Genomic DNA, 26,970 nt, shown 5'->3' with positions numbered 1-26,970 from the left:
GTTCAGTCATTAGTAGTCATTACACTCATTAGTCAATTGTAGTTTGTTTGTATTTTGTCACATGATGTGGTGAGACTTCCAAATCCAGTGGCACTGTTTTCCTGTAGGGTAATACTATAATGGTTGTGTGAGGAGTACCAGGGGTCTACAACCTGTAGGGTAATACTATAATGGTTGTGTGAGGAGTACCAGGGGTCTTCAACCTGTAGGGTAATACTATAATGGTTGTGTGAGGAGTACCAGGGGTCTTCAACCTGTAGGGTAATACTATAATGGTTGTGTGAGGAGTACCAGGGGTCTTCAACCTGTAGGGTAATACTATAATGGTTGTGTGAGGAGTACCAGGGGTCTTCGACCTGTAGGGTAATACTATAATGGTTGTGTGAGGAGTATCAGGGGTCTACAACCTGTAGGGTAATACTATAATGGTTGTGTGAGGAGTATCAGGGGTCTACAACCTGTAGGGTAATACTATAATGGTTGTGTGAGGAGTACCAGGGGTCTACAACCTGTAGGGTAATACTATAATGGTTGTGTGAGGAGTACCAGGGGTCTACAACCTGTAGGGTAATACTATAGTGGTTGTGTGAGGAGTACCAGGGGTCTACAACCTGTAGGGTAATACTATAATGGTTGTGTGAGGAGTACCAGGGGTCTTCAACCTGTAGGGTAATACTATAATGGTTGTGTGAGGAGTATCAGGGGTCTACAACCTGTAGGGTAATACTATAATGGTTGTGTGAGGAGTATCAGGGGTCTACAACCAGTAGGGTAATACTATAATGGTTGTGTGAGGAGTATCAGGGGTCTACAACCTGTAGGGTAATACTATAATGGTTGTGTGAGGAGTATCAGGGGTCTACAACCTGTAGGGTAATACTATAATGGTTGTGTGAGGAGTATCAGGGGTCTACAACCTGTAGGGTAATACTATAATGGTTGTGTGAGGAGTACCAGGGGTCTTCAACCTGTAGGGTAATACTATAATGGTTGTGTGAGGAGTATCAGGGGTCTACAACCTGTAGGGTAATACTATAATGGTTGTGTGAGGAGTATCAGGGGTCTACAACCTGTAGGGTAATACTATAATGGTTGTGTGAGGAGTATCAGGGGTCTACAACCTGTAGGGTAATACTATAATGGTTGTGTGAGGAGTATCAGGGGTCTACAACCTGTAGGGTAATACTATAATGGTTGTGTGAGGAGTATCAGGGGGTAGGGTAATACTATAATGGTTGTGTGAGGAGTATCAGGGGTCTACAACCTGTAGGGTAATACTATAATGGTTGTGTGAGGAGTATCAGGGGTCTTCAACCTGTAGGGTAATACTATAATGGTTGTGTGAGGAGTATCAGGGGTCTACAACCTGCTCAACTTCATTTCCTCATTCCCTATCTTGGATATCCTCTGCCTCACCTTATCAGATACTATTTCTTATTATTTTCTCACTTGTGTACACATTCTGTATGTGTGTGTATTCCCTCTGCTTGTCAGATCGTATTACACCATCCTGTCAACCCTCTCCCTCTGTGTCCTTCATCATAGGTACATACATTCACAAATACACACACATCCATCCAACCACTGTCCATACACGCAAACACACACACATGCTTGCTTGCTCACACACTCACTCACAAACATCCTGCCACTGTACTTTTCTGACATGCGTACACATACACATCTAGTCACACTGACAATACTACACAAAGTACTTGTAGTTGGATGACAGTGTGTATGGATGTTTCCCTCTTCAGGATGTATGACTACCAGCGCGTGCCAGCTTCCCTACCTCCCCTGTCCCAGGGACCTAGCCTGGCCAAACGACCCCGCTCCTCCTCCACTTCCTCTGGGCACAGACGTAGCCGAGACAGGCCCCCCTCCAAGAGCTCCAGAGCCCACTCCACCAGCTCCAACAGGGCCAAGTGTGAGTAATACACACGCACACACACACACACACACACACAGTCACACACTACACTCAAGATGGTTCTCTCATTACAACACTTCCATAGCAGCCTCTTTCCTTAATGGATCCTAGCCAATCAGGTCGCATTATTAGGCCAAATCAACAGAGCAGAACCAATAGGCAGTGTATATGTTGTTCTAATACCCACCCTCATCACCTTGATAGTCCATATTACCAACACCCACAGAAACTTGCTTTGGATCCTTTTCTTCCTTCTCCCCCTTTCTCATGCTCTATACCCACCCCCTCCCTCCCTCAACCTCTCCCTCCTTGTAGTGCGGATGGAGGAGCTGCAGGTCATTAAGAGGGAGCTGACCCTGATAAAGACACAGATTGACGGGCTGCTCGACAACCTGGACAGGATGGACACACAGAGGCGGGACCACACAGGTGAGACAACCAATCAGAAAGAGAGACAGGGGAGTGGACAGGGGAAACAGCAGTAAAGCATGATAGGGGAAGCAACAGTGTGTGCTTTCAACTGTACAGTTCTTATGAATCAGTGCAGAGGAATGACAGTGAGAAGTACAGCGATGGCGAAAGAAGGCTTATAGGAGAATAAATACACAGTCATACAGGGAAGTGTTGTAGCTGCTGCTCTCATGTGGCCACATGGACAAGCTGCACCTTTGCCCTTTCAACGACACACATACTGTACCGACAAATAAAGAAAAGTGTGTGTGTCATCTCATCCTTTCTATCTCTTATCTGTGTGCATTGCCTTTGGGTGATTGACTGATCTCATCTTCATATTCATTTATTCCAGCGTAAATTACGATCCTCCTCCACTCAGTCCCCCACTCCTTCATCTGTCCTTTCTGTCTCCCTCTCACCTCTCCCATTTCTCACTCTCTCCACATCTCTCCCTTATCCTGTCATTCTTGTTCTCTCCTCTCGTCTGTCAAATAGTGCATTGAAGTTGACCATCGATGGTTTAGATTGAAAGTGAGCACAGGCACACCAACACTTATCTGCCCTATAGAGGGAACTTGTGTTCACTCCTATTCACTCCCTCTCTCGCCATGTTTTTTAGGGTCTCCCGTGAGGGAGGGCAGTTTGGCCGGGTCACCGTACCCCCCCTCCGCCAGCAGCGGTGACCGCTCCCCCTTCCCCCTATCCACCCCACGCCACTGCATCCAGAGAGAGAGCCCCGAACTGGGGGAGGCCAGCGACGATGATCACACGGTAACTGGCTTGATGTCTGTGTGTGGAGAATCTCTGAATGTGAGTGGGAGTGCTTTCTCCTTGTCTCAGAGCAACATGAGGACCTAAGCATGTCCTATGGATGGCTGTGATTTAGCTGTTGTCTGAGTGATTCGCCATGCAGCAGAAATGAAGTGCTTATCGCCACACACATAAACACAGAAACACACACACACACACAAAGAGAACAGTGACAAGAGCAACAAATCCATAGCCATCAGTCATTTTGAATAATACAGACACATCAATAGCATGAGACTTGAAGATCTCATTCTGGGTTCATCTCACCCACGCACAGTTCACACTCATAACTGACATGCAACTCAAACACACAAAGAACATCTGAGAGTAAAAGCAAGAGAGCGAAAGAAAGAGAGATTGAAAATAGGACAAACGAAAGCAGGACAGGATACTCTTACCCTGACAGATGAGTGGGTGTTTATATAGAAGACTATTATCCTCCAGACCTTCCTCATCACTGTGTATAATCACCCTGGAGAGGGGAGCCTTACCTGAACAAAACACTCTCTGGTGTTTTGACACACTGTTGCTGATTGAGTGTGTGTGTGTTACAGATGAATAACCACAGCTCTGACCCTGAGGACGAGATGTGAGGATGGAAACAGAGAAGAAACGGAGGAGTGCCAGACATAGAGGAAGAGAACATTTGTCTTGTCAAGAAGTTACCATGCCAACAACTGATTCAGAGGCCCCACTCCTGTCGAACCAACCGGTTACATTGTATTCTATATCCACATATACATCAACAGCACACATACACAGACACACTGTAATTACAGTTGATCAGAAATCAAGTATCTCCCTTGGATATTCACCACTGAGATAAGCTTAGATTACACACACATTTTATCTGTAGAGTGTAATTCTTAACCAGAACAGGAAAGTGAAATAATATCTATATTCATAATTCTCTTATGTTCTTTTTAGTCCGTCTTCATATTTTCCAGAAAAACATTCTGATTACCAGTTCGTATAAATTTGACATGCATATTGAGAGAGTGAGGGTATTTGAAATTAGCATACTATAGATGTCGCAATCATAGTTTTTCGGTGACTTGAGTTACTTTGTTTTATGTATATCATATCACTGCCAGAGCATGAGTCCATCAGTTGATACCCCCCCCTTATGTCTGTGTAATGTTATCTCCCTGCTGTATTACTACCTGTCTGTATTAAGTATGAGAAGACAGTAGCCCATCTCTTCCTCTATGTACCTGGCGCTATGAGCTGAGGAGAGGCCCCGGCCCGGTCCATGCGTAATATTGTGTATTACTGTAAAACTTTACTGTATTAGGTCAACTGTACGATTTTATTCCAGCATTTTTTTTTTTTTTTTTTTTCGTGTTTTTTAAAGCGAGAAGAAAACAACAATGATAATTGTTTATTATAATTCCAGTGGTGTTAGATGTTTTGTTAGTTATGTTTGCATTCATGAAGAAGCCAAGTGGAAACACTACTCACACTGTCACAGTAGTAAAGGTATTTTCATATTGATTAAAAACACCTCTGGGAGGAGTGTTTTTTAGTGTGTGTGTGTGTGTGTGTGTGTGTTGTTTGTTTGTTTTGGTTTTACTATCCTTGTGGGGGCCAGAAGGAAGTTTTCGACAAGTGGGGACATTTCGGCAGTCCCCACAAGAAAATAGGTTATTTAAGGCATAGGGGTTAGGGTTACAATTAGGGTTAGGAGTCAGATTTAGAGTTTGTGGTTAGGGAAAATAGGAATCAGATGCTTGGTTCCCGTGTCTGTGTGTGTAATAAAGGGAAACAGGATGAAAGGCAATGCTGTAGTGTGTGTAATGCTGCCTGGACAACAAACATTGTAAAGCTCAATATCAGACACAGCGGAACTTGTGTAAACTGTGTGTGTACAGTATGTGAGTGTTACAGAGAGGATGGGGAGAGCAAGATGCTTTTTATCTCTCAGAATCACCTTTATTTGCGAAGTACATTTACACATACTCAGAATTTTATTCGGTGATATGTTGTTGCAGCTGCTAGTGATAGACAACATTTAGAGACAGAATACAGACAGTGGAGTTTCAACAAAGTTTACATACAGTACATTTGGAAAGTATTCAGACCCCTTAACTTTTTCCACGTTTTGTTAAGTTACAGCCTTATTCAAAAATGTATTAAATACATTTCTTTCCTCATCAATCTACACGCAATACCCCATAATAACAAAGCAAAAAAATTTTTTTCAATCTTTGCTAATGTATTACAAAATATATATTTAAAAAATGTTACATAATTATTCAGACCCTCTTTGCTATGAGACTCGAAATTGAGCTCCTGTGCATCCTGTTACCATTGATCATCCTTGAGACTCTTCCTAGAGCTGGCCGCCCAGCCATGCTGAACAATCAGGGGGGAAGGGCCTTGGTCAGGGAAGTGACCAAGAACCCAATGGTCACTCTGACAGAACTCCAGAGTTCCTCTGTCGAGATGGGAGAGCCTTCCAGGAGGACAACCATCTCTGCAGCACTCCACCAATCAGGCCTTTATGGTAGAGTGGCCAGACAGAAGCCACTCCTCAGTAAAAGGCACATGACAGCCTGCTAAGAGTTTGCCAAAAGGCACCGAAATTACTCTCAGACCATGCATGAGAAACAAGATTTTCTGGTCTGATGAAACCAAGATTGAACTCTTTGGTCTGAATGCCAAGCATCACGTCTGGAGGAAACCTGGAACCATCCCTACGGTGAATCATGGTGGTGGCAGCATCATGCTGTGGGGATGTTTTTCAGAGGCAGGGACTGGGAGACTAGTCAGGATCGAGTGATAGATGAACGGAGCAAAGTACAGAGAGATCTTTGATGAAAACCTGCTCCAAAGTGCTCAGGACCTCAGCCTGGGGACGAAGGTTCACCTTCCAACAGGACAATGACCCTAAGCACACCGACAAGACAACACTGGAGTGGCTTCGGCAGAAGTCTCTGAATGTCCTTGAATGGCCCAGCCAGAGCCTGGACTTGAACCCGATCGAACATCCCTGGAGAGACCTGAAAATAGCTGTGCAGCGAAGCTCCCCATCCAACCTGGCAGAGTTTGAGAGGATCTGCAGAGAAGAATGGGAGAAACTCCCCAAATACAGGTGTGCCAAGCTTATAGTGTCATACCCAAGAAGACTCGAAGCTGTAATAACTGCCAAAGGTGCTTCAACAAAGTACTAAGTAAAGGGTCTGAATACTTATGTAAATTAAATGTAATTATTTATTTTTATTGCTAACATTACTAACAAAAACTGTTTTTGCTTTATCATAATGGGGTATTGTGTGTTGAGTGATGAGGGAAAAAATATATGTAATCAACTTTAGAATAAGGCTGTAAAGTAACAAAATGTGAAAAAAGTCAAGGGGTCTGAATACTTTCTGAATGCACAGTTCATTATATACAACTAGCTTCTAAACTGGATTGAAGGGGAAATAAAGCAACTTATAGAGCAGTGTTGGGATGTTTTTAAGATTGCTCCCCTGTGTAGAGCAGTAGGCGATATGTTATTCACCCTGACTGAACCGATGTTAGGCTACACAATTATGCAAATAATGACATTTAGGCCTAACATCCTCACTATTATCATTATTAAGGACTTATCTAAAGTGTGCACTTTGACCCAAGCCTGTTTCCAAAAATGTTAAAGGGCCATTTGTGACTGGGATGTTTGCATATTCTTAACCTTTAATAAATGCTGATGTTCCTCCCAACGAGATATGTCAATTACAACAGCAAACAGAGCAGCCCTAGTCATATGAATAACCTTGTGAGTTTTGAACTTGTGCTTAAAATCTGTTACAGTTAATTCACTCTAAATGCCATACTTTTCAATAGAGGGGGAAACTGGTTTGGGATGACTTTGAAAGCAGCGCACATGAGTACCAGCAGATTACAGCACATAAAGGATTATTTTTGGGGGGGTGAATACACGGTATGCTAATATATTGCTTTTGATTTTTAGAAAGTGTTTTTTGTATTACAATATTATAAACCTACATTATTGGCGTGTGACATTCGTTTATCTGAAGGATTGTTATGAAATGTTTGAAAGTAATAAAGCGAAAGTAAAAGATGGGCAATATAACACATGTTGGGTTTGTTCAGCTCATAAACACTAAGTGTTCAGCTTGGCCTACCTTCTATTTTAACCCAAATGATACATCATTTATAGGCTACAGTTAGCCTACAGCGTTCTGTATATATTGTGCAAAGTTACAGTAGCCATATGTCCATAATGCTTACTCACTATGCTGTCGGTGTATGCGCTGTAGAGTGCCGAGATGGCAGCTCCATACTGCCCCCTGACCAGTCACGTCCTGAACACCGGGATGGGCGTCCCTGGAGCCCACGTGGCCCTCAGCCTGCATCGCATGGATCCCTCCACTTCACTCTGGAACCTTCTCACCACAGGGTAACCTCAACACAGGGTAACCTCACCACAGACGGTGCTGTAGCACCAGTTAACAGACATAGAATGGAAATTAACACAATAATTTCTTAGCAGCTCCATAATAATCCATTTAATTGATAAATACACATTTAGTATTTATTTTAGCAATTTCAGATTCACCCCTACAGCCTCTTTCAGTAGGGCTGCATAATATTATCAAATATTAATTTATACCGGTAGTAATGTTAAGGAGCCAAAGCTTATTTCAGGATCACATCAAACCAATGTCGAATGTACTCAGTATTTTATATCATTTATTCTCAGGACTACGAATGATGATGGGCGCTGCCCAGGACTCATCACCAGAGAAAATATCACTCCAGCCGTGTACAAGATGCGCTTTGAGACGGGCCAATACTGGGGGAGTCTAGGAGAGACCTCTTTCTACCCATACGTCGAGGTTAGTTGAAGACAGTCTTCAATGCTTTTATCATAAATAATATGTGTATTTAAATGTATAACTGTCGGACATATAAAGTTAGACATACATATTTCTTTATATCTACATAATCAGCTTATGTTTATTTCCTTGTCAGCTATGCGATCGCTAACTGGACGCTAAATGATTCAGTAACTCCTATTGGTTGGCTGAGCGGTTACTAACACATCGGTGGTCTGTGTTTATCTGCAGATAGTCTTCACCATAACGGAACACAGTCAGAAGTTCAATGTTCCTCTGCTCTTCAGCCGCTTCTCCTACACTACCTACCGGGGAATCTAGAGAGTCTGTCACTCACCATCTCTCGCCTGGGCCACGTTCAATTGCCAAACGTTGTCTAATCCCGAGTAACCCAGAACTGATGTCTTGCGTAATTGTCAGATGCTTGATTAAGTTCCGGATCCATATGTGTAAAAGGAAGAGATCGGAACCGGAACAAAGAGCTCAACCCTTCTCGCTTTGCAAGTCTGTGGTTCAAATGTCTCCTTCCAAAATTCGATTTGTGATTAATTCAAAGCACCGGAACTAATGCTGCTCATTATCTCACGCACCCAGTTGTAATCATGCCAGATCTACGGAACCATTTATGTTTACGTAGTCTGTCCACGAGAGATTAAACATTGTCGAACGTTGCAGATAGAAATGCCATGACCAGTTGACATGATTCCTTGTTCTACATGTCAGATAGAAATATGTTATGAAGAATACACATCTGAACGTTCCAAAACGTGTCCTGATGAATGCTCCCCGGGCTGTGACCCGCACCTGTCACCTGGGCCTATTCAGGTGGTTGAAAGTCATCCCTCAGTTACAATGGGTAGAAATGTACCTAAGAAAGCACTCTCTTCTGTAATACTAGTTATACTATTATAGTTATTGAGTACAGAACACAAGAACTCTATCCTTTCTATGTGGTACCTAGAAAGGATAGAGAGTAGACATTCTCTGAGATCCCAGTCATTTGTTTCACCGGCCTTTAGATGACGGCAAACACTTTTTTAAAAGTTTGATCTGATATTAACAAAATGTATAAGCTTTATTGGACAGTGGGGTTTCAAAATAAACAATTACAATCTTATGTTTTTGTATGATTACATGAATTATATTTTATGTTGTAAGTGTGATTGGTTGATGGGCTGGCCGAAGGTGTCCAGCCCCTCATCATTTCTACCTAGATCATCCTTTTGTGGCTCGATTGCTTTATTCTGGATGCATATTGGATGATTCTGAGATCGATTACATTATACTGAAACAGGGCCCGGCCCCTAACGAAACAGATCCACAAAACTCGTGAAGTGAGATTTTCTTATTTTACCATTGATAAAGCATATTCTTTATCAATTCGAACACAATGGCAGACGACGAATTGGAGGCTATCAGGCGGCAACGCATGGCCGAACTGCAGTCAAAACATGGGGTAAGGAGAGAACCTGAGGGGACCAAAAATGCATAGTTCCGACCATATATGGAGATCCACTGTTCAGTATGTCGCTAGCTAGCTAGTGTTAGCTTTATAGTTCAAGTTTATAGTATTTTAACCTAACGAATTCTCTATTACTGTTCATTGCATGTTTGCGTAGCAGCCAGATAATTCTGTACCTAGTTAACTAGCTAAAGTAGTTATAAGATACTGTAACTAGATAGCTAGCTAACGTTAGCTTGCTAACTCATGCCATAGTGAGAAACGAATTATACTACCAGTAGCTAGTAAGCTATATAATGTAATCAGCATTTATGAATAGACGAAACAAACGTACATTTTAAGTAATGAACAGGACAATGATCAGCTAACTAGTTGACAATCGCGTGCCCGCCCTACCACTCCCCCGGTGCGAGTGCATGTGTCCAGGTGTTTAGGTGAACATGTGCGAGAGTAGTGTGAATGTCAGTTTTTCAGACCTAGTTTGTAACAATAAACTGAACACCATTGTTAGTAGGCCACCCTTTGTCTGTATTATCTAGCAAGCCTGTTTGGCACTGATTTCTACAGCTCATTAAGCAAAACACTTTACTGAATAGATATACCTAGATTAGCCCAATATTGGACTAAAGGTGCCTAAAATCATACCTTTTAGTCCAAGGACCTTACACGTTCTATTTAGAGGTGAGTTGGCTGTGGCAGCCAAAATAGTCACCAGAATGTAAAGCCCTCAACCTTCAAATCACGTTTAAATAATTTCACAAATGCAAAATGTACACATTACTGTATTCTGTTTTAACAGTTGCAGCCAATAGTATTTTTCAGTGACAACACGTTTGTGTTTACGCACAGGTGTTCAAAGCGCAGAGAGCTAATTAGCACAACAAGTGCTTCTCAGATTTCTATCACCTGAAACAGTCACAGAAGATAAAAATACATGCACGAGAAGTGTGGGTACTTGCTGAGCTAGTGCATGTGTTTACACATGCTTCATGTGATAGAAGTCTGAACACATTACCAGGGCTTTGAAACATTTATGTAATTATACTTTCCTGTGGATATATTGTTTCACATTCCTACTGCTTAACGGACAACCGGTTAAGTACACTATAATATTTTATTCAACATTCTTGCTTGTAGAGGCCGTGAGAGGAAACATTCTTGACTGAACCGCTCATTTCTGCCCAACTTAGAATTCAATGCATTTCTACGTCCCGTTTTCAGGCAACTGCACGACAGAAGTCAATGTATATCTTCTGATGGAGTTCAGTCTAATTTTCTTAACATAACCAAAGGAGTGCCACAAGGCTCAATACTAAGCCCTTTACTGTTCATTATTTACATGAATAATGTTGGTCTTTCCCTGAAGAAGAAGAAGAATAATAATAACTGGGGCTTACATCTCTATGCAGATGACAGTTATTTATTCCTGTGCCCCCTCAGTGCAGCAGGCCATTCATGACCTTCAGCTTGGCTTTGATTCAATTCAAGAATTGCTCGCCGGTCTTAAATTAATGCTAAATGTTGATAAAACCACGTTTGTTTTTCTCCAGGTCTCGTAACATTGATGCATAAGACCTTGAGAGGAGCCCAAAATGAGCTATGTACCCATTTATAAGTAGCTAGGCATTTGGATTGATGATAAGTTGGCCTTTAAAAAATGAAAGAGTTGCAAGTAAAGATTGATTATCTGTATAAAATGGCGATTTTTAGCATGTAAATCCTGGTGGGGCAAACTCATTATTATGATGTTTTATGTATGCCACCAAAGCCACAACACTAAACAATATATTAATTGCACTATAACGGTGACAAACGCTACCCACAAACTGTTAGGGCCTGCATAAATCAGTCCCAACTGCAGAGCTTTCTTTTCAGCACCATGGGGTGAATCCTTACCACCGCTACACTTGGCTATCAGCTGAGCCTTGTCTGGCAGCAAAACAGTTAATTTGGCCACATTTACTGCCTTTTTTAAAAACATAGCTTATATGGCTGACTTGCTTAAACAGATGTGGTTTCTACTGACAATTGAGATGTACGAACTATGGCTTAAAGGAATGATGAGCGGATAAGAGGAAATCCGTAATTTCGACTAAGACGTTAATGAGCGAGGTAAGATGGATGTAGTCAATATAACTATTTGTTCAGCACTTTTGAAATGTACAGCAACAGATTTCAGAACATTGGCCATTCTTACAGTATTATTCCTGTACACCAAGTCAGAACCTTGGGATAAATAAAGGGGGTATATAAGCAGACAATGAAAGCTAATACAATATTCAATGGTGACATTTCTCTAAAACAGGCTATAGGCTACATGTGCACCACCAAGTCAGAACACTAGGCTAAGTTATGAAGGGGAAAGGGACCAAATTATTAGGGTGAGGCAAATCAAATTTTATTTGTCACATACACATGGTTAGCAGATGTTAATGCGAGTGTAGCGAAATGCTTGTGTTTCTAGTTCTGACAATGCAGTAATAACCAACAAGTAATCTAACTAACAATTCCAAAACTACTATCTTATACACAGTGTAAGGGGATAAAGAATATGTACATAAAGATGTATGAATGAGTGATTGTACAGAGCAGCATAGGCAAGATACAGTAGATGGTATCGAGTACAGTATATACATATGAGATGAGTATGTAAACAAAGTGGCATAGTTAAAGTGGCTAGTGATACATGTATTACATAAGGATGCAGTAGATGATATAGAGTACAGTATATACATATGCATATGAGATGAATAATGTAGGGTATGTAACATTATATTAGGTAGCATTGTTTAAAGTGTCTAGTGATATATTTTACATCATGTCCCATCAATTCCCATTATTAAAGTGGCTGGAGTTGAGTCAGTGTCAGTGTGTTGGCAGCAGCCACTCAATGTTAGTGGTGGCTGTTTAAGTCTGATGGCCTTGAGATAGAAGCTGTTTTTCAGTCTCTCGGTCCCAGCTTTGATGCACCTGTACTGACCTCGCCTTCTGGATGATAGCGGGGTGAACAGGCAGTGGCTCGGGTGGTTGTTGTCCTTGATGATCTTTATGGCCTTCCTGTAACATCGGGTGGTGTAGGTGTCCTGAAGGGCAGGTAGTTTGCCCCCGGTGATGCGTTGTGCAGACCTCACTACTCTCTGGAGAGCCTTACGGTTGTGGGCGGAGCAATTGCCGTACCAGGCGGTGATACAGCCCGCCAGGATGCTCTCGATTGTGCATCTGTAGAAGTTTGTGAGTGCTTTTGGTGACAAGCCTCCTGAGGTTGAAGAGGCGCTGCTGCGCCTTCTTCACAATGCTGTCTGTGTGAGTGGACCAATTCAGTTTGTCTGTGATGTGTATGCCGAGGAACTTAAAACTTACTACCCTCTCCACTACTGTTCCATCGATGTGGATAGGGGGTGTTCCCTCTGCTGTTTCCTGAAGTCCACAATCATCTCCTTAGTTTTGTTGACGTTGAGTGTGAGGTTATTGTCCTGACACCACACTCCGAGGGCCCTCACCTCCTCCCTGTAGGCAGTCTCGTCGTTGTTGGTAATCAAGCCTACCACTGTTGTGTCGTCCGCAAACTTGATGATTGAGTTGGAGGCGTGCGTGGCTACGCAGTCGTGGGTGAACAGGGAGTACAGGAGAGGGCTCAGAACGCACCCTTGTGGGGCCCCAGTGTTGAGGATCAGCGGGGTGGAGATGTTGTTGCCTACCCTCACCACCTGGGGGCGGCCCGTCAGGAAGTCCAGTACCCAGTTGCACAGGGCGGGGTCGAGACCCAGGGTCTCGAGCTTGATGATGAGCATGGACTAGTAACGGCTTCTACACCTGCATTGCTTGCTGTTTGGGGTTTTAGGCTGGGTTTCTGTACCGCATTTTGAGATATCAGCTGATGTACGAAGGGCTATATAAATAAATTTGATTTGATACACTCAGTATTTACTTTCGTAGCTACATTATGCATATCTCATTGGCATATTGCATAATTTATGCAGCTTAATAAAATACATGTTTGGATTCACCATTGTGCTGTGCTCACATGAACAGGAAGGTGGCGCGGCAGTCCTTCTTGTGGGCAAATTTTGTCATGAAACATTGTCATCAAAGTCTGGATTTATGGTGCTTTTATGACAACTGGGAACTTGGGGGAAAAAAACAGGGTTGAATCATGACGTCAGTGATCTTCAGGTCGGAGCTTTAGAAAGAGTTCTCGACTTGGAATTCGAGTTGGATGACCGTTCAAAATCTTTTTTCCCAGTCAGAGCTCGTTTTTTTCCCAAGTTCCCAGTTGTCTTGAACTCACTGAAGTCTGAGATTTCCCCCTCCCGAGTTTCCAGTTGTTTTGAATGCGGCAGAACTCATGCTGGATTGATGGTATGGCCAATGTATTCAACCTTTTCTGGCCCATGGTGTTGAGTGTGAATGTTTCTCCTTTTAAGCTTGGAAAAGATACTCTTAAACTCAGACTTGGACCACACACCCTCTCCACCGAATAGCAGGGGAAGCGACATTGTGATTTATTTGCAATGCTTACAGTTAGCCACTGATTCCTTCCAAATCACACATTGATGAATTTGTGATTTCCAATTTGTTGTGTAATATTTATGGCCGGTGAGCACCAATGCGTTTTATCTGTAATTTCTCTTCATATGACAAGGCTTGAAAATGATTTGCGAGTAGACGTGTCGACGTGATTCATGATGACTGCTTGTCTAGCTTGCTAGCTAAGATTTTGAAAATATGATGTTGACATGTTATATCTACCGTAGCTTTGCTTGGACGTGATTTGACATCATTGTATCTGTGGCCAATCACCTTGAGCCTTCTTGTCCCCATGAGTGACAGAACACTGAGCCAATCACACCGCAACTAGTGAAGATTACCAACCCCTACGCTCAGTATTTTCTGCTCTGCCACTCCACCACAAAACACTGAGCTAGGCTGAAACACCTGCATTTTGGAGCTGCCTTACTCAAGAAAGCAAAACATGACATTGTTTGCAAACTGATATGTGATACGCAATAATGCAAAAATAACATGTAAAACAGCCCAAAAAATAAATAATTGTATATTTAGAGATATCATGGGTCGCCACTGCCTGTACAGAAATAAAGCTAGCCATAATAAGGATTATCCACAATAGTGGACTTTGCGGTTAGCCTTAAATAAAAGTATGGCATAATTCTATTTGTATTAATTTGTATCACTGTCAATGACATACTTTTATTTTGAAGGCAAATCGCAAATTCCACTATTGTGCCTAAACTATTGTGGCTAGCGTCACAACCCGGTCCGGTCGGTCGAGCCTCACTAGCCAGTTGAAGCTAGCTGGCTGCTTATAACGTTAGCTTTGGGCAACCGGGTTAAGTAGCTGGCTAGCTATTTATTTTTATGAACTGAAGTTCAATTTCAATAGGCAAACAACAAGTGGCAACCTAGCTAATACTTACTCACAAGGCTTCCTAAATCATTGCTAAGAATAATGAAAAGGACTGCAGTTTGTTTCTACTGGTCATTGTTTTCAGGCTGGTTGTATTAGTTCTAGCTAGGTACCAAGCTAAAGCTAACTACCCCAGAAGTTGCGATCAAAGAAATGATGCTTTATTACCAACGTGGTATTGTAAACACATCGTTTGTGGCCAGGGTTTGCTTGTTTGCAGACTTTTGTACATATTTGACAGTGCTACTGTATATTCTTTGACACGCAAAGACTCAAACGGCGTTGCATATTATCTATGTTGTGAAGCTAATAGCAGTGACGCTATCAATGTGTAACTCTGGTAGGGCAACATCTGACAAATAGCGCACTTGGTAGTGTGTACCGGTGCTCGACCAGTCGGCGAAAGCCAACATCACCCACGACAGAGAACGGTTGATTGTCAAGGGCAATGAATCCCATTATCTTGGCTTTAATGGATTTCCCCTTTTGAGTTGTCTCGCTGAAATGTTCTTAGTCTTTCGAATGACTGCTCAACTTTTTTGACTGCTCGATCCACACCGCAGACATTGTGTAGGCTAGGTTAGGAATGCAGTGTTGCACGTGTAGCGCAAAATTTTACGTGCCGTTATATAGGTATGCATAGTATCTTTGACATCGGTTTTTAACATCAGTGTTAAACTAGACATCGGCCGATACCGATGTTGGCATTTTTTAGCTAATATCATCCGATTCCGATATGTTCACCGATATATCATGCACCCCTACTATCCTCAATAGGCGCTAAAGGTTGTTAGTGTCTATGAATGGGTTATACCTAAATATGAGTGACATGATGACAGAGATTATCAATCAAAAGATTGGGAATGGGATGGACATAGTCACACTAGGAATCCTTTCATCCAACAGAGATGTTGTCATTGAATTTGAGTTGCTAATTTTTCAGAGTCTGTCTTGGAACCAAATGACTCCGGGGGTAAGCTGCTGTACAGCTACTGTACTGCACATTGTGTGATGACGGTGACATGGCAAAAGGCTGTATAATTAATGACCTGGACTGAGCAATGCAGCATGTCTGGGAGTTCTGCTTGTGCTCCATGAGAAATGTGACCCAAGTATGTTTGCAATAAAATGTTTGAATGCCAGACCGTGGAGTATTGTGAATGGTTTGGGACATGGTTATCAAGCTTGTATTATTTTGAAAGCTTTTGTGTAAAAATATTTTCCAGAAACCTGTAAATATTAACTTTCTATTCTACTCTAATACAGTCCAACTCCCTATCCCTGTCCTCGAGGTAGGCTAGATTTGAAGGAACCGGGTAGGTGTAATCAATACAGGGATGGCTCCACCCAGTCTACCAATAGGTTCCTTCAGATCTGCAAGCTCCAAAGGAGTAGGGATAGGGGAGGGGGCAAAGGCTTGTTTTCTGAACCACGTTTTGGTACAGGTTAAACTGTGTTGTTCAAGGATCTAATCCCATTGTTTGAAAATGCTTTGCCATGGGTGTGAAACATGAATATCAATATTAGGATAGGCTACTCTTCAAGAGAGCTGATTTGCGCTCTCAGCATGGCTGTGTGATACAGTAGCCTATTGGCTAATGCAAATAAAAGACACATTCTCTCAAATAGCCCGTATCCAGTGGCTGGTCTGTTCTCTTGTTGTTGTTTAAAAAAAATATTTATTTTATGCAATTAAGAAAAAGGCACAGTAATGTGTGGACTTTCTGTCTCTTTCTCCCCTCGCTTCCCAGGACTCTTCAAATGACCAGCAAGGGCAGCAGGAGGCCAAACAGAGGTTAGTTTTCATGATCTATCTTTTATTCCTGTCATGCATTCACAACTCAGCGCTGAGTATAGCTACATTTCAGAGACACAGATGTCTCCCTTGATGTTGGTTTATTTCACAGTAGTTTGCTAATGTTGCATGTCTTGACCTGCAGTTTGCAGCTCTGGTTTATGACAAACTATGTGACAGACTATTTATAAAGCTAGTAAATGTGATAAAACAATTTGTTTCGTTAACACAGGCTGCATGTGTAAATGCAGCCATTGTGGCCTATCTAATCTTCTGTTCGGTCATTTCACAGGGAAACAGAGATGAGGAACTCCATGCTTGCTCAGGTTCTAGACCAGTCCGCCCGCGCCAGATGTAGGTCTTTCATATCCCCCCGGTTAAATGACTTAAATGTAAATGTGAATGAATCATTGATCTGATATTGGAAGATTCAGTACCTACACAGGGTTATCAATAGGTGGCGCCATTGCCTAAACGTCTGCTATGTGTTGTTGTTTTGCAGTGAGTAACTTGGCTCTGGTGAAGCCAGAGAAGGCCAAAGCAGTGGAGAATTACCTCATACAGATGGCCCGCATGGGCCAGCTGGGAGGAAAGGTGAGAGAACTGGACTTAAAGCAGTGTACAAAACATTAGGAACACCTTCTTATTATTGTGTTTGCCCTCAGAACAACCTCCATTCATTGGGTCATGGACTCTACAAGGTGTCAAGTGTTTCACAGGAATGCTGATGTTGATTACAATGCTTCCCACAGTTGTGTCAAATTGGCTGGATGTCCTTTGGGTGGTGGACCATTCTTGATACACACAGGAAACTGTTGAGTGTGAAAAACCCAGCAGTGTTGCAAAAATCTGGCACCTACTACCACCAAGCCTTGTTCAAAGGCACTTACATGTTTTGTGTTGTCCATTGATCCTATGAATGGCACACATACACAATCCATGCCTCAATTGTCTTTTGGCTTAAAAATCCTTCTTTAACCTGTCTACTCTCCTTCATCTACACTGATTGATGTGGATTTAAGTAACATCAATAAGGGATCATAGCATTCACCTTGTCAGACTGTCATGGAAAGAGCAGGTATTCCTAATGTTTTGTAAACACTATTTATTTTTTAAACTGTTTGTACAAAAAAAAGGCCTGCCGGTTCTTCCTCTTCACTAGTGACTGCATTGGCCCCTAGCAGTCATACGCAGGACCATATTTTTCCTCGTGAATTCACATAATATTTTCAGATTTTTTTTCTTATCGTTTAACGGAAAGTTTTAAACGTTAAGAAAAATTCCCTATGAAAAGCACTGACTTGACCCATCTGCTATTGGCTCTTCCTTACATTTGGATTGTCTCTCAGATTTCAGAGACTGGTTTGATCGACATCTTAGAAAAAGTTAGTCAGCAAACAGAAAAAAAGACAACTGTCAAGGTGAGTCCACGGATCAAATACAATTTCACAATTTCCGACAGGCTTTTAACTGACTGTGTCCCCTCCTACCCACAGTTCAACCGACGAAAGGTGATGGACTCAGATGATGAGGAGGATGATTGATGTGTTGAAAGGAGCCCAGGAGCCAGTTAGACGGCTGGCTTAGTGCGGGATTCAGGACATAGGTTAGAACAGGGCTCTGTTTGTTGGCGGTCATCTTTGACTTGCCAAAGGCCCTGCATTAGTGATGCACCCTGGGATACCACATCAGCCCCTGTGTGCATCTGGAACTCGTTACTATATTCTCTCTTATATTAATTTTCACCACGTTTTATTTTTTTCTCCACCACAAGAAGCAGAACAAAATGCAACTTAGGGTATATTCCTGCTGTTGCATTTTTCAAGACTGCTTTGTGAATACTGTCTGTGTGTTGCTACTCAGCAATAGTGAAACCATCAAACTGGACAGAGCACATGGGTATAGTCATTGTTTTTTAATTCATTTTTGCTGACCTGTATCTTCAACAGTTTTACATTTAAAAAATAAAAAAGCCTTACATTTGAATGATTATTCCACAAATAATCAACAGTTTTATCATGAAGATATTTTGTCTTTGAGCTGAGTGCTTGAAGAATCATTGATTGGTCATATGGGTTTGCACTATATTTGCTTTCATTCAAAAAAATGCAAGTATAATCACATAAGAGCAATGTTGTAAAGAAAAAAAGTCTAAAATATAGTTTGTATTAAAATGTAGTCGATATTCTTTACAAGGCCTCCTAGGTCGTGTATTAGGCTATACGTTGCATTACATTGAAATGTATAGGCTTGACATAGTTGGTTTGACTCATTAGGTTCAAAGGCTCTTTTCTGAAATGTATGCGATATGTGCTTTAAGAGGCTGAGATGTATTTGTAGCAGGATTTGTTAAATGATCTCAGTTGTTGGTCTAAGACAGCACTTGAAGAACGTCCTGCTTCACTCTTATTGTACAGGTGTCTGGTGAGACCACAGATTTATGAATGGTTGCTTCTATTGTACACCTGCCACAGGTAATACTCAATATCTGAGTACATTAATGTTCTTACAAGCAAGATGTAACTGAATATTTGGAGATAGGTTAATGGGAGATTTGGTTTCATGTTCAGTGTTCACTCCAATAAATCAATGCCAGCATTGATAAAGCAGACAAGGAGTCATTCTTCTTGATCATAAAATAAGCGTTCCTGTTATAATGATACACTAGATTACTATACTACACAGGCTATGTTTTTCCCTCCCGTGTAACCATAGTTTCATATAAGATCATTTCACAGACGGTACAAGAAGAACACAACACGAGAGCTGTTAATATACAGCATATGGTAAAAATACCCCACACTACTATTCATATCCAGTCACTGTACAGTCGTGGCCAAAAGTTTTATGAATGACACAAATATTAATTTTCACAAAGTCTGCTGCCTCAGTTTGTATGATGGCAATTTGCATATACTCCAGAATGTTATGAAGAGTGATCAGATGAATTGCAAAGTCCCTCTTTGTCATGCAAATTAACTGAATCCCCAAAAAATATTTCCACTGCATTTCAGCCCTGCCACAAAAGGACCAGCTGACATCATGTCAGTGATTCTCTCCTTAACACAGGTGTGAGTGTTGACGAGGACAATGCTGGAGATCACTCTGTCATGCTGATTGAGTTTGAATAACAGACTGGAAGCTTCAAAAGGAGGGTGGTGCTTGGAATCATTGTTCTTCCTCTGTCAACCATGGTTACCTGCAAGGAAACACGTGCCGTCATTGCTTAACACAAAAAGGGCTTCACGAAGGCAAGGATTTTGCTGCCAGTAAGATTACACCTTCAAGGAGAGTGGTTCAATTGTTGTGAAGAAGGCTTCAGGGTGCCCAAGAAAGTCCAGCAAGTCTCCTAATGTTGATTCAGCTGCTGGATCGGAGCACCACCAGTACAAAGCTTGCTCAGGAATGGCAGCAGGCAGGTGTGAGTGCATCGCTGCAGCTGTACATAGTCCATCGGTAAATAGCTCACCCAATTTACCTACAGTGGGGCAAAAAAGTATTTAGTCAGCCACCAATTGTGCAAGTTCTCCCACTTAAAAAGATGAGAGAGGCCTGTAATTTTCATCATAGGTACACTTCAACTATGACAGGCAAAATGAGGGAAAGAAAATCCAGAAAATCACATTGTAGGATATTTAATGAATTTATTTGCAAATTATGGTGGAAAATAAGTATTTGGTCACCTACAAACAAGCAAGATTTCTGGCTCTCACAGACCTGTAACTTCTTCTTTAAGAGGCTCCTCTGTCCTCCACTCGTTACCTGTATTAATGGCACCTGTTTGAACTTGTTATCAGCATAAGACACCTGTCCACAACCTCAAACAGTCACACTCCAACAAACTCCACTATGGCCAAGACCAAAGAGCTGTCAAAGGACACCAGGAACAAAATGGTAGACCTGCACCGGGCTGGGAAGACTGAATCTGCAATAGGTAAGCAGCTTGGTTTGAAGAAATCAACTGTGGGAGCAATTATTAGGAAATGGAAGACATACAAGACCACTGATAATCTCCCTCGATCTGGGGCTCCACGCAAGATCTCACCCCGTGGGGTCAAAATGATCACAAGAACGGTGAGCAAAAATCCCAGAACCACACAGGGGGACCTAGTGAATGACCTGCAGAGAGCTGGGACCAAAGTAACAAAGCCTACCATCAGTAACACACTACGCCGCCAGGGACTCAAATCCTGCAGTGCCAGATGTGTCCCCCTGCTTAAGCCAGTACATGTCCAGGCCCGTCTGAAGTTTGCTAGAGAGCATTTGGATGATCCAGAAGAAGATTGGGAGAATGTCATATGGTCAGATGAAACCAAAATATAACTTTTTGGTAAAAACTCAACTCGTTGTGTTTGGAGGACAAAGAATGCTGAGTTGCATCCAAAGAACACCATACCTACTGTGAAGCATGGGGCTGTTTTTCTGCAAAGGGACCAGGACGACTGATCCGTGTAAAGGAAAGAATGAATGGAGCCATGTATCGTGAGATTTTGAGTGAAAACCTCCTTCCATCAGCAAGGGCAATGAAGATGAAATGTGGCTGGGTCTTTCAGCATGACAATGATCCAAAACACACCACCGGGGCAGAGAAGGAGTGGCTTCGTAAGAAGCATTTCAAGGTCCTGGAGTGGCCTATCCAGTCTCCAGATCTCAACCCCATAGAAAATCTTTGGAGGGAGTTGAAAGTCTGTGTTGCCCAGCAACAGCCCCAAAACATCACTGTTCTAGAGGAGATCTGCATGGAGGAATGGGCCAAAATACCAGCAACAGTGTGTGAAAATCTTGTGAAGACTTACAGAAAACGTTTGACCTCTGTCATTGCCAACAAAGGGTATATAACAAAGTATTGAGATAAACTTTTGTTATTGACCAAATACTTATTTTCCACCATAATTTGCAAATAAATTCATTACAAATCCTACAATGTGATTTTCTGGATTCTTTTTTTTTCATTTTGTTTGTCATAGTTGAAGTGTACCTATGATGAAAATTACAGGCCTCACTCATCTTTTTTAAGTCGGAGAACTTGCACAATTGGTGGCTGACTAAATAATTTTTTGCCCCACTGTACCTCATCCCCATACTGTTTTTATTTATTTACTTTTCTGCTCTTTTGCACACCAGTATCTCTACCTGCACATGACCATCTGATTATTTATCACTCCAGTGTTAATGTCATGCAGGTGAAAGAGGACCCAAAAGCGACTTAACAGAAACAGAGTTTATTCAAGTCCAAACAGGAAATAACAGAAATCCTCTAGTCTGTAGAGGGGAATAACAGGAGAAGCGGCCACAGACTGCAGGTCGCTTCGGGTAGGCGCAGGCCGTAGTTGACAGAGACACCTGCTCACACGCAGCATCTGATGAAGGCAAAAAACACGACAGGACAGGGCGATACACAATCACAGCAAAAACACGACAGGACAGGGCGAAACGCAATCACAGCATGGTGAATACTAAACAAGGAACCGACGGGACAGGAACGGAACACAAAGGAATAAATAGGGACTCTAATCAGGGGAAAGGATCGGGAACAGGTGTGGGAAGACTAAATGATGATTAGGGGAATAGGAACAGCTGGGAGCAGGAACGGAACGATAGAGAGAAGAGAGAGCGAGAGAGTGAGAGGGGAGGGGGAGAGAGAGGGATAGAAAGAGGGAAAGAACCCAATAAGACCAGCAGAGGGAAACGAACAGAATGGGGAGCACAGGGACAAGACATGATAATAAATGACAAACATGACAGTACCCCCCACTCACCGAGCGCCTCCTGGCGCACTCGAGGAGGAATCCTGGCGGCAACGGAGGAAATCATCGATGAGTGAACGGTCCAGCACGTCCCGAGACGGAACCCAACTCCTCTCCTCAGGACCGTAACCCTCCCAATCCACTAAGTATTGGTGACCCCGTCCCCGAGAACGCATGTCCATGATCTTATGTACCTTGTAAATAGGTGCGCTCTCGACAAGGACGGGAGGGGGGAGGGAAGACGAACGGGGGTGCGAAGAAAGGGCTTAACACAGGAGACATGGAAGACAGGATGGACGCGACGAAGATGTCGCGGAAGAAGCAGTCGCACAGCGACAGGATTGACGACCTGGGAGACACGGAACGGACCAATGAACCGCGGAGTCAACTTACGAGAAGCTGTCGTAAGAGGAAGGTTGCGAGTGGAAAGCCACACTCTCTGGCCGCAACAATACCTTGGACTCTTAATCCTGCGTTTATTGGCGGCTCTCACAGTCTTCCCCGCAGACAAAGGCAGACCGGTAGTGAAGCCTAAGGCGATGTGAGACCATGGTCGAGAAGGAATGGGGAGCGGTCTGAGACGACCGGCAGGAGGAGAGTTACCCGACTTAGTCTGCGCGCAGTCCGAACAAGCAGCCACGAAACGGCGCGTGTCACGCTCCTGAGTCGGCCACCAAAAGCGCTGGCGAATAGACGCAAGAGTGCCTCGAACACCGGGATGACCAGCTAACTTGGCAGAGTGAGCCCACTGAAGAACAGCCAGACGAGTGGAAACAGGAACGAAAAGGAGGTTACTAGGACAAGCGCGCGGCGACGCAGTGTGCGTGAGTGCTTGCTTAACCTGTCTTTCAATTCCCCAGACTGTTAACCCGACAACACGCCCATAAGGAAGAATCCCCTCGGGATCAGTAGAAGCCACAGAAGAACTAAACAGACGGGATAAGGCATCAGGCTTGGTGTTCTTGCTACCCGGACGGTAAGAAATCACAAACTCGAAACGAGCGAAAAACAACGCCCAACGAGCTTGACGGGCATTAAGTCGTTTGGCAGAACGGATGTACTCAAGGTTCTTATGGTCTGTCCAAACGACAAAAGGAACGGTCGCCCCCTCCAACCACTGTCGCCATTCGCCTAGGGCTAAGCGGATGGCGAGCAGTTCACGGTTACCCACATCATAGTTGCGCTCAGATGGCGACAGGCGATGAGAAAAATAAGCGCAAGGATGAACCTTATCGTCAGACTGGAAGCGCTGGGATAGAATGGCTCCCACGCCTACCTCTGAAGCGTCAACCTCGACAATGAATTGTCTAGTGACGTCAGGAGTAACGAGGATAGGAGCGGACGTAAAACGTTCTTTTAGAAGATCAAAAGCTCCCTGGGCGGAACCGGACCACTTAAAACACGTCTTGACAGAAGTAAGAGCTGTGAGAGGAGCAGCAACTTGACCGAAATTACGAATGAAACGCCGATAGAAATTAGCGAAACCTAAAAAGCGCTGCAACTCGACACGTGACCTTGGAACGGGCCAATCACTGACAGCTTGGACCTTAGCGGAATCCATCTGAATGCCTTCAGCGGAAATAACGGAACCGAGAAAAGTAACGGAGGAGACATGAAAAGAGCACTTCTCAGCCTTTACGTAGAGACAATTCTCTAAAAGGCGCTGTAGAACACGTCGAACGTGCTGAACATGAATCTCGAGTGACGGAGAAAAAATCAGGATATCGTCAAGATAGACAAAAACAAAGATGTTCAGCATGTCTCTCAGAACATCATTAACTAATGCCTGAAAAACAGCTGGCGCATTGGCGAGACCGAACGGCAGAACCCGGTACTCAAAATGCCCTAACGGAGTGTTAAACGCCGTTTTCCACTCGTCCCCCTCTCTGATGCGCACGAGATGGTAAGCGTTACGAAGGTCCAACTTAGTAAAGCACCTGGCTCCCTGCAGAATCTCGAAGGCTGATGACATAAGGGGAAGCGGATAACGATTCTTAACCGTTATGTCATTCAGCCCTCGATAATCCACGCAGGGGCGCAGAGTACCGTCCTTCTTCTTAACAAAAAAGAACCCCGCCCCGGCCGGAGAAGAAGAAGGCACTATGGTACCGGCGTCAAGAGACACAGACAAATAATCCTCGAGAGCCTTACGTTCGGGAGCCGACAGAGAGTATAGTCTACCTCGAGGAGGAGTGGTCCCCGGAAGGAGATCAATACTACAATCATACGACCGGTGAGGAGGAAGGGAGTTGGCTCGGGACCGACTGAAGACCGTGCGCAGATCATGATATTCCTCCGGCACTCCTGTCAAATCGCCAGGTTCCTCCTGAGAAGTAGGGACAGAAGAAACGGGAGGGATGGCAGACATTAAACACTTCACATGACAAGAAACGTTCCAGGATAGGATAGAATTACTAGACCAATTAATAGAAGGATTATGACATACTAGCCAGGGATGACCCAAAACAACAGGTGTAAACGGTGAACGGAAAATCAAAAAAGAAATAGTCTCACTGTGGTTACCAGATACTGTGAGAGTTAAAGGTAGTGTCTCAAATTTGATACTGGGAAGATGACTACCATCTAAGGCAAACATGGGCGTAGGCTTGTCTAACGGTCTGAAAGGAATGTTATGTTTCCGAACCCATGCTTCGTCCATGAAACAACCCTCAGCCCCAGAGTCAATCAAGGCACTGCATGTAGCACCCGAACCGGTCCAGCGTAGATGGACCGACATAGTAGTACAAGATCTAGATGAAGAGACCTGAGTAGTAGCGCTCACCAGTAGCCCTCCGCTTACTGATGGGCTCTGGCCTCTTACTGGACATGAATTAACAAAATGTCCAGCAACTCCGCAATAGAGGCACAGGCGGTTGGTGATCCTCCGTTCCCTCTCCTTAGTCGAGATGCGAATCCCTCCCAGCTGCATGGGCTCAGTCTCAAAGCCAGAGGAGGGAGATGGTTGCGATGCGGAGCAGGGAAACACCGTTGATGCGAGCTCTCTTCCACGAGCCCGGTGACGAAGATCTACCCGTCGTTCTATGCGGATGGCGAGAGCAATCAAAGAGTCCACATCTGAAGGAACCTCCCGGGAGAGAATCTCATCCTTAACCACTGCGTGGAGTCCCTCCAGAAAACGAGCGAGCAGCGCCGGCTCGTTCCACTCACTAGAGGCAGCAAGAGTGCGAAACTCAATAGAATAATCCGTTATGGACCGTTCACCTTGGCATAAGGAAGCCAGGGCCCTAGAAGCCTCCCTACCAAAAACTGAACGGTCAAAAACCCGAATCATCTCCTCTTTAAAGTTCTGGAACTTGTTAGAGCAATCAGCCCTTGCCTCCCAGATAGCTGTGCCCCATTCTCGAGCCCGGCCAGTAAGGAGTGAAATGACGTAAGCAACCCGAGCTCTCTCTCTAGAGTATGTGTTGGGTTGGAGAGAGAACACAATCTCACACTGCGTGAGAAAGGAGCGGCACTCAGTGGGCTGCCCGGAGTAGCAAGGTGGGTTATTAACCCTAGGTTCTGGAGGCTCGGCAGGCCAGGAAGTAACAGGTGGCACGAGACGTAGACTCTGGAACTGTCCAGAGAGGTCGGAAACCTGAGCGGCCAGGTTCTCCACGGCATGGCGAGCAGCAGACAATTCCTGCTCGTGTCTGCCGAGCATGGCTCCTTGGATCTCGACGGCAGTGTAACGAGCGTCTGAAGTCGCTGGGTCCATTCCTTGGTCGGTTCCTTCTGTCATGCAGGTGAAAGAGGACCCAAAAGCGACTTAACAGAAACAGAGTTTATTCAAGTCCAAACAGGAAATAACAGAAATCCTCTAGTCTGTAGAGGGGAATAACAGGAGAAGCGGCCACAGACTGCAGGTCGCTTCGGGTAGGCGCAGGCCGTAGTTGACAGAGACACCTGCTCACACGCAGCATCTGATGAAGGCAAAAAACACGACAGGACAGGGCGATACACAATCACAGCAAAAACACGACAGGACAGGGCGAAACGCAATCACAGCATGGTGAATACTAAACAAGGAACCGACGGGACAGGAACGGAACACAAAGGAATAAATAGGGACTCTAATCAGGGGAAAGGATCGGGAACAGGTGTGGGAAGACTAAATGATGATTAGGGGAATAGGAACAGCTGGGAGCAGGAACGGAACGATAGAGAGAAGAGAGAGCGAGAGAGTGAGAGGGGGAGGGGGAGAGAGAGGGATAGAAAGAGGGAAAGAACCCAATAAGACCAGCAGAGGGAAACGAACAGAATGGGGAGCACAGGGACAAGACATGATAATAAATGACAAACATGACAGTTAATCTGCTAAATTGTAATTATTTGCCTACCTCCTCATGCCTTTTGCACACAATGTATATAGACTTTCTTTCTTTTCTACTGTGTTATTGACTTGTTTATTGTTTACTCCATGTGTAACTCTGTGTTGTTGTCTGTTCACACTGCTATGCTTTACCTTGGCCAGGTCGCAGTTGTAAATGAGAACTTGTTCTCA

General features: G+C 43.6%; 3 protein-coding genes across 5 annotated transcripts in view; all 3 read left to right on the top strand.

The window, feature by feature from the left end:
• The window catches only part of LOC124033699 (RNA-binding Raly-like protein), a 79,879-nt gene extending 75,158 nt beyond the window's left edge, over window positions 1-4,721 (top strand). For both annotated transcript variants that reach the window (XM_046345890.1, XM_046345889.1), the window contains 4 exons: window positions 1,758-1,927; window positions 2,246-2,359; window positions 3,003-3,154; window positions 3,748-4,721. In XM_046345890.1, coding sequence (XP_046201846.1) covers window positions 1,758-1,927; window positions 2,246-2,359; window positions 3,003-3,154; window positions 3,748-3,786 — 475 coding nt within the window. In that variant the 3' untranslated portion in view covers window positions 3,787-4,721. The remainder of the gene's footprint in view (window positions 1-1,757; window positions 1,928-2,245; window positions 2,360-3,002; window positions 3,155-3,747) is intronic.
• Window positions 4,722-7,466: 2,745 nt separating this feature from the next.
• LOC124033700 (5-hydroxyisourate hydrolase-like) lies at window positions 7,467-9,111 on the top strand. The gene is made up of 3 exons (XM_046345891.1): window positions 7,467-7,598; window positions 7,902-8,037; window positions 8,269-9,111. The coding sequence occupies exons 1-3, from the start codon at window positions 7,468-7,470 to the stop codon at window positions 8,356-8,358; spliced, it is 357 nt and encodes a 118-aa protein (XP_046201847.1). The 5' UTR covers window position 7,467; the 3' UTR covers window positions 8,359-9,111.
• Window positions 9,112-9,299: 188 nt separating this feature from the next.
• LOC124033698 (programmed cell death protein 5-like) lies at window positions 9,300-18,705 on the top strand. 2 transcript variants are annotated; one of them, XM_046345886.1, is made up of 7 exons: window positions 9,300-9,493; window positions 15,868-15,897; window positions 16,676-16,719; window positions 17,012-17,073; window positions 17,222-17,313; window positions 18,069-18,140; window positions 18,216-18,705. In XM_046345886.1, exons 1-7 carry the CDS (start codon window positions 9,428-9,430, stop codon window positions 18,261-18,263), a joined length of 414 nt encoding a protein of 137 aa, XP_046201842.1. In that variant the 5' UTR covers window positions 9,300-9,427; the 3' UTR covers window positions 18,264-18,705. The 2 variants fall into 2 exon arrangements, with proteins under 2 accessions (XP_046201842.1, XP_046201844.1); XM_046345888.1 differs by lacking the exon at window positions 15,868-15,897 and having other exon boundaries at window positions 9,306-9,493.
• The last annotated feature ends 8,265 nt before the right edge of the window (window positions 18,706-26,970 follow it).

Source organism: Oncorhynchus gorbuscha, linkage group LG04, assembly GCF_021184085.1.
Source record: "Oncorhynchus gorbuscha isolate QuinsamMale2020 ecotype Even-year linkage group LG04, OgorEven_v1.0, whole genome shotgun sequence".
Classification (NCBI taxonomy): Eukaryota; Metazoa; Chordata; class Actinopteri; order Salmoniformes; family Salmonidae; genus Oncorhynchus; species Oncorhynchus gorbuscha.
The sequence above is the reverse complement of the archived record's forward strand: the minus strand, read 5'-3'. Positions and strand labels throughout refer to the sequence as shown.